General features: G+C 35.0%; 1 protein-coding gene across 1 annotated transcript in view; it reads left to right on the forward strand.

The window, feature by feature from the left end:
• LOC122788350 (fibrinogen-like protein 1-like protein) overlaps positions 1 to 5,458 on the forward strand; it is a 38,485-nt gene extending 33,027 nt beyond the window's left edge. Inside the window, exon 2 of the mRNA XM_044055420.1 lies at positions 4,790 to 5,458. Coding sequence (XP_043911355.1) covers positions 4,790 to 5,412 — 623 coding nt within the window. The 3' untranslated portion in view covers positions 5,413 to 5,458. The remainder of the gene's footprint in view (positions 1 to 4,789) is intronic.
• The last annotated feature ends 2,394 nt before the right edge of the window (positions 5,459 to 7,852 follow it).

The raw sequence follows: 7,852 nt of genomic DNA on the forward strand, positions 1-7,852 counted from the left end.
TAGTCTTTTACAATAAGATTACATAGTGATCACTAGTAACAGGGAATCAGATCTAGGTGGTAGAGTTACAGAATAAATATTACTATAAGAAGCACACAGCTTAGGATGGAATTAACAGACCAAAAAGAGGGTAGGTGGGGAAAATCAGTTTCATTCACACAACACGTTGTTCTATGGTTTACACAGCAATTTTAGCATGCAGTAAGCCTTATAGAATGACAACTAAAAGGAATATTCTCTGTCCTAACCTAAAACTTTTTTTAAAACTCAGAGCAAATTTATTTATTTATTTATTTATTATTTGTTAACCTGGAAAGTCCGACTTGGAACGAGTCAATTTTCAGCGGAGGCCTGGGGAGAAATGTTCCAGACACATGTCTTTGTAACGTGGGAGGAAACCGGAGTACCCAGGGGAAACCCACACAAATGCAGGGAGGACATGCAGATTCCACACAGAAGGCACCCCAGCCAAGAATCGAACCGGAAAACCTCTTGCTGTGAGGCAACAACGCTACTGCTGTACCACTGCACCATCCATAATAAACTTTCAATAAAATAAAAATGCAATAAAATGAGAGAAAAACAAGATTAAAGATAATGCTATTATATAAATGAAAATCAGAAATCCCATTGCTTACAAATCAATCACTTCTAGAAGTTGTTTTATGAACTCATTGAAATGATTCCACTTGCTAATCTGGCTACTAAAGTATGCTGTTTCCCTCCTCCCACAATTCACAAAGCAATTATTACATAAACTAAACCACATAAAAACAGGTATACTATGTTTACATTCTGCCCTCACCTAGAACTTTTTTTCCAAACTCAGTAGCAATAAATTTTATATAAAATGAACTGCAATAAAAATGAAAGAAACTAATAAAGAAATAAAGAATGTGTTCGTATACACCCCAAAACTAAAAATCAGATTAACTCATACAGCAATCTGTTGTAGCAGCTCTTTGTGAGGAGCTCATTGAAATCTACAGGATGAGTAGTTATGCAGTGTTTAATGTTACCAGTCATAGCTCCCAGCTGCCCCTGATTTAGCATAATGCCCCTGATTTTGCTTGCTATGTTTTACCCTGCCCTGTTAATAGGTTCATAGATACTTACTAGGCTGCTGATCTATGAGGATCTTAAGAATCCTAGCCTTACATTCCATTGGTAGTTTTTAGCCCTTGTATTCTGCATGTGAATAACCCACAGACGGGCCAAACGAATATATGTTTGGACATTTACTTGTTACCCCATCCACCAGGGACATGCGTACTAAATCAGTGGTGAATCTGCGGTTTCACATCCATTCATCCGAATTACTTTTGAATAGAGGTAGATAACTATTTTACTTTATGTGGAGTGAAAGATGGTTCCATTGAAGAGGTATTCTCTAAGATACATGCCTATCTCTCCAACATGATCTGTTTATGTTGCAAAAGTGATTGGGATCCCTTGAGTGGGTGTTCACGCTACCACTGGACTTGCAGATGTGTAATAGGATCAAAGTTACAAAGTAATGACATACATTTGAGTTTCAGACTTCATATCGTTCAGAAAATGCATGCACCAATCCTGCTTTTCTAGCAAGTTTCTGAGTTTATAAAAGCAATACTTAAAATCTGTCCTATAGTTGGGGCTTTGTCCCCCCATTGTTTTAGGCTTTGTCCTGATTTCTTGCGCTAGGATGTTAAGAGCTATGCCTGGTACTCAATGGGCATGAGGACTACAAACTCTTCCTGTATGGGACCCTAGTGTACATCGCACATGGTATTTTTTACTTATTGGTAATTTACAGGGTCATTACATCTTTGGGATGCGGGTGGAAACTGGAGCACCCAACATGCACCTACAGTATGTAGACTACACAAATACTAGAAAACTAAGCAGGAGTACAAAGATAAAAAATAAAAAATCAATCACGTAATTTCATGCACTGTGCTGCTATTAAACTTAAATGCATGCTTCTAGTTATTTACATGTAAAAAAAAATTATCCAGCCTGTGCAGAGAAACCATAGGTACCTGAATAAAATGTGTTTTTTAGACAAGATGAGAGTACTAAACAGTGAGGCTTGCGTGTAATCAAACAGTAAAGTGAAGGCAAATATGATTTAAATGCATTGCATGTTCAGGGAACAAGTGTAAGGCATGAAATTGTATACAAAACAGAGAGGGAGGAAGGTGATGGACGTTTGGGTGGCAGCTATAATGTCAGTACATCATCAAAGACATAAGGGAGTTTGTCTGGGGATTGTGCAAACATTATGGTATTGAAGTGGCTGAAAATACTGGAAACGTGAGCCACAAAGCATCATAGAAAATGATGATGTTTACATCACATGGGGTCACTCATTACCAACAGTTCAAATGATACTTGCGAGAAAACCAGATATAGTAGTCCATGAAAAGAAGACAAAAGTAGCATTGATTATTGAAATTGCTATACCCAGTGACTACAGTGTCTTATATCCAGAGAGATACAAAGTCATAAAATACCAGGGTTTGCAGGCTGAAAGAGGTCAATGTGGAAGAAAGATACCCAGACAGTTCCAATAGTAGTAGGAGGAATGGGTCTTATAAAAAAGAATATGCTACCAAAACATGTAACCCCATATGAATTGCAGGACTCATTACTGGGCACATTGCGGGTGCTGCGAAGAACACTTTTGGCTGATATCAAAGATTCAAAGAATACTAATTTCATGAACTTTAATCATACTTTGACTTAGGAATGGGGTCCATTCCCCTCATGGTATTAGAAACCCAAAAGATTTGGAGTATTTAAAAAGGAGAGTATTGACTTAGAGAGGATGATGGAGCCCCTGAACACAGTGGTTAAAAGTGTGGTACAGATATTCATACTGGGATTAGAGGATGTTTTGAACAGAGGGCATGGCTAAAGGAGGAATAACTCATATGGAATGGCTGCAACATTCTAAAGGGCTCAGTACCCAAATTATCTTCTCCTAACCCTGTAAGTAATAATATTCATAGACTCCCAGATTTCTGTCTGTGGAGTTTTTATGTTCTTATCGTGCCTGCATGTGTTGTGTCTAGGTACTGTGGTTTCCTGCCCCCTTCCAAAAACATGCTGGTTGACTGTTTACTCTAAACTACCCATATGTAGTAAATTTATCCTTACTCCTGTAACATGAGTCATGTCTGACAAGGGCATACCTCAACCTGCAGACAATGAAAACAGAAACCGCATAAATTCTGAGTATGAAATAGTACATAACTTTTTCTGTGACCAGTAGGAATATGGATACTATTCAGAAATACATTTAAAAATCAGAGATTGACAAAAATGATGAAAAAATATAAATACATTATCAAAGAGAAAGTGTAAAATCTATAAACTTTAATGAACCTTATTTCAAAATTTTACCACTCAAGGCCATTTATTTTTGCTTAAAAAGGGAGATGTTAGATGTGTATATTATTTTTTTAATTATTGTTGCCACTAGTATGTTGATCTTGTATATGGTTATCTGAGTACCACACAGCTTCAAAATGACACATAATGAAGGGATAAATCAAGCCTGGGAATTGGGACATCCTGTGTAGGGATAAATCAGGAATGAAACATAGGAAACATTCCTCAAAAATAGGGGCACTTGAGAAGTCTTGACAAGGGTCAGACATGGATCAATTCACTTGCCCAATAAATTAATAAATTTAAAAAAATGACAAATTGCTCATGGTAATCTCTCTTTGTTGTATATAAAGTAATTTGTTTCCTTCTTATTATCTGAAAATGTATTTACTTCATGAGCGCAGGTATAGTGCGTTTTTTGGGATTCTACCTATCAAATGGTATTTTCCAGTTATGTATCTTACTGTGCATTATGACATTTAATATCAGTGTTACTTAGATTAAACATGTCAGTGGCTGCTAAATAATTAATTTGTAATGTCAGAGCATTATGTTATATATACATACATACAAATTATATATATATATATATATATATATATATATATATATATATATACACATACACACGTATATATATATATATATATATATATATATATATATATATATATATATATACGGTTTTACTTCAGAATCCTGAAATATCACAATCCCGAACTTCATAATCCAGAACCTAAAATCCTGAAAATTTTTAATCCTGAAAACTCAAAATCCTGAATCACAAAATACTGAAAATATACAGGACACAAAGAATGACAATATTCCATTACAAGGACACACAGAAACACATATAAGACAAAGGAAAGCACTTTTCACCAAGTATGGGAAGGGGGCCAAGCCACCCACACCCCCTGCTAATTAAATATATAAATTCCAAGATTGCACTCCACAGAAAAAAAATGACAAACATACCATCATGTGTTCATGACTGCCGGTTGTAACCTTGTTAACATTCCCTTTTAACTTGCTATGCTACAACATAACTCATGACAGTGTAGTGAAGTGCAATCTTGGAGGTGATATATTTAAGTAACAGGGGGTGTGGGAGGCTTGCCTCCCACATGGGGGGTGTAGGGAGGCTTTCCCCCTGTTTATATTTGGTGGAATGTAATCTGGTTTGTGTTCTGTATAGTCAGTTATTATGTATCCTGTGTGTTTTCAGTCTTTTGGGATTCAGGATTTTGAATTTTCATTTTAACATTAATCACTTTACCTTAGTCTTTATGAGGTCAGGGTTGTAACCTGCTAAGTTCAACTGTCACAAAGTACAACAAATTTATGTACAGGAGATATAACTGAGGACACAGATATTAAAACAATTAGAATAATGATATGATCTTTTTTTCTTCAGAGAGTTATCCGAAAGACTGCTCTGTAATTTTAAAGGATAATCCGAGTGCCCCTTCAGGGCAGTATGTTATTCAGCCTGGTGATTCACCAGCTCTGGTGGTAAACTGTGAAATGAGGAGTGATGCAGGCTGGACAGTGATTCAGAGGAACAGCAAGGGAAGCCCTATCACATGGAGTGAGAGCTGGACTACTTATCAGTATGGTTTTGGTGACATCTTGGGAGACCATTGGATTGGCTTAGAATATATTCATCTGCTCACTGACCAGAGATCATACAAACTACGAATTGAATTCTATGATTCCAGTAACATCCTGAAGTATGCTGAGTATGACAGTTTTTATGTGGAGTCAGTATCTGATATGTATCGAATCAGACTTGGTTCATATGAAGGCACTGCTGGTGACCAGATGACAAAGGCAGAGACAAACCTCCTGCTTGATAACACCCGCTTCACTACAAAGGACAAAGACAATGACAGAGGGAATGGCAACTGTGCTAGCAATCGTGGAGGTGGATGGTGGTATGGGTGCTGTGCCGATGGCTATCTAAATGTTGAGGAACCATTTTGGAAGAACTTAAATGTTGCCCGTGTTCTCATGATGATTCTCCCTGTCAAATGCTAAAAGACATTTAACAGATGCTTTTGTACTGCTCTATTCTTTGCCATGTAACAATATGTGTTGTCTAAAATAGTGCTGTCACCTTTTACTTAACAACAGAAATAAAGTCATATTTTCTAACCATAATACATATGTTTACTCTGTTTAACATGTTAGCTAAGTAAAATGCATGAAATTACAATTGTTTACTTTATGATCGCATCTGGCTGAAAGTGCCAATAAAGTTGCTAGATTAAAAGCAAGAAGTATTAGTCAAAATGGTGAGCATCTTATTTATTTGTTCTTAATCTTTGATCTGTTTTTATTGGTACCATACTCTGACTGCAGCACAATTTCACTTTGTTCATTTCACCCCTTATCAAAAGGTACACTCCATGATTAAGTACAAACCATAAATTTAAGGCAACTTCACGAATATAAATAATAACAAAAAATGACAACCCAAATATATTGTAGAAAACATTAAAAGCTTTGACTTATTCCATCTAAAACTTGCAACTCATTTATTCTGGGCTGTAACAAAATGGATGGAATGATCATTGTCTTATCTGCATCGTAACAGTTTTCTTTTTCTTATTAAACTTTAGTTCATCAATAAATGTGATTGTCTTGTTTTTGGCATTCTGTTTTGTAAGTCAATCATTTGATTTTGCAAACTAAAATTAAGTATTTTCATATTAAACTGACATTCAAAGACACACTTACATATGTACGCCTCAGGATTTCTCTTATATTCTATAAAAGGCTGACGAAGAATGCGAAAAAAAAAATAAAAGAATGAAAACATTCATCAAGGTCATCTATGGTTATAGTCAAGTAATCTGAAAAAAATAGTGAAGTACTGAGAAATACAGAAGCTAAAAATAAAGTTTGGCAAAGAAATGTATCCTTGTAACTTCTGTGGTTTTCAGTATAGTTTTGATAATTAATAGCCTTGTGATCTTGACATAAGCAAAAGTTTTAAATTTGTTTGTTTAGTATGACAAAGTGATTGTAAACAAATCCAGTATGACAAAGTAATTGCATAAGAAATCCAGAAATTGTTCTTGTTTGCAAAAACAGAAAAATAAATATCTTGCTGGTGACAAATAGGCTGTATTAAGCTGAAGATGCAGGCATTATACAATTTGATGACATAGCTATGTTATATTACAGAGATGATAAAGTTACAAGGTAGCTCTACTAACAGAAGTGCAGAATCATAACTACAGTTGCTATCAGAAGGTTTGTCTGTGGTATTCAGCACAGTTGTATTAAATATCCACAGCCATCATGCATTGTATATTTGCCCCATCATACATTGCATACCAGATATGTGTCTAAATCCACACAGCCAGAGCTGTGATGACTATATCTTTTACGCAATGTGACTGTTGTATTAGTAGGGTAACCAGTTGACATGCATACACATATCTGTACATACATTACCAGTGCATATACTACATTTATTTCCCTTTTATTTACTTTAAATTCTCAAAATAATTTCATAAATTCTGTCATTTGGCACATATACATATATACACATGCACACACAAATACACACACACACACATAAAGTAAAATAATATAATAGACCACAGGGAAAATTGGTACTTGTGAGCTACAAATCTGCTGGTTGAGAATCTTAAAAAAAACAGGAAAAAGAACCAAGCTCAGTTGAAACTTCAGAGTAATCAAACAATTATAACTTGTTTAGAATTGCTTACACGTATCACGGTATCAGAACTCACCAGAGATTTGGGATGCGTGGCTAGGCTTAAAAAGGCCCTTGTGGTCCTTAGACTAGTAAACACCTATAAACCTATGAAAAAAAAATCTTCATTTAAAAATCTTTTTTTTTCAATAAAGAAGTTTTGATTTCTAAATAAGTTATAATTGTTTGATTACTCTGAAGTTTCATCTGAGCTTGGTTCTTTTTCCTTATTTTCTAGGATTCTCAGCCAGCAGCTTTGTTGCTCACAAGTACCAGTTTTCCCTGTGGTCTATTGTTTTTCCTTATGTGGGAGGGAGACATCTTACCCTGCTAAGGCTGGAAAACTATTATGCATCAACACAAGCATCTATGCTCTCTCTCTCTATACACACACACACACACACACACACACACATAAATATATATATATATATATATATATATATATATATATATATATATATATACAGTACGTATATAGATATATATATATATATATATATATATATATATACACAAACACACACACACACACACATTTATATATGTACACACACAGTAATATTAATTTAATTTCATAATTTTACTGACTGTTTTTAAACTACTTTCTTTAATATTAATCCTTTTCCATTTGACTCTTTCAGAGCTAGAGAAGGGGATGTCATATACTAGTCTTTGGAAGGGGCTGTTTTCATTATGCAAGAATAATGAAACCTAGATGGGGGGTGAAGAACTTCCTAACTAGTGAGC

This window comes from Protopterus annectens, chromosome 13.part0, assembly GCF_019279795.1.
Source record: "Protopterus annectens isolate FY-2018-M chromosome 13.part0, PAN1.0, whole genome shotgun sequence".
Lineage (NCBI taxonomy): Eukaryota > Metazoa > Chordata > Ceratodontiformes > Protopteridae > Protopterus > Protopterus annectens.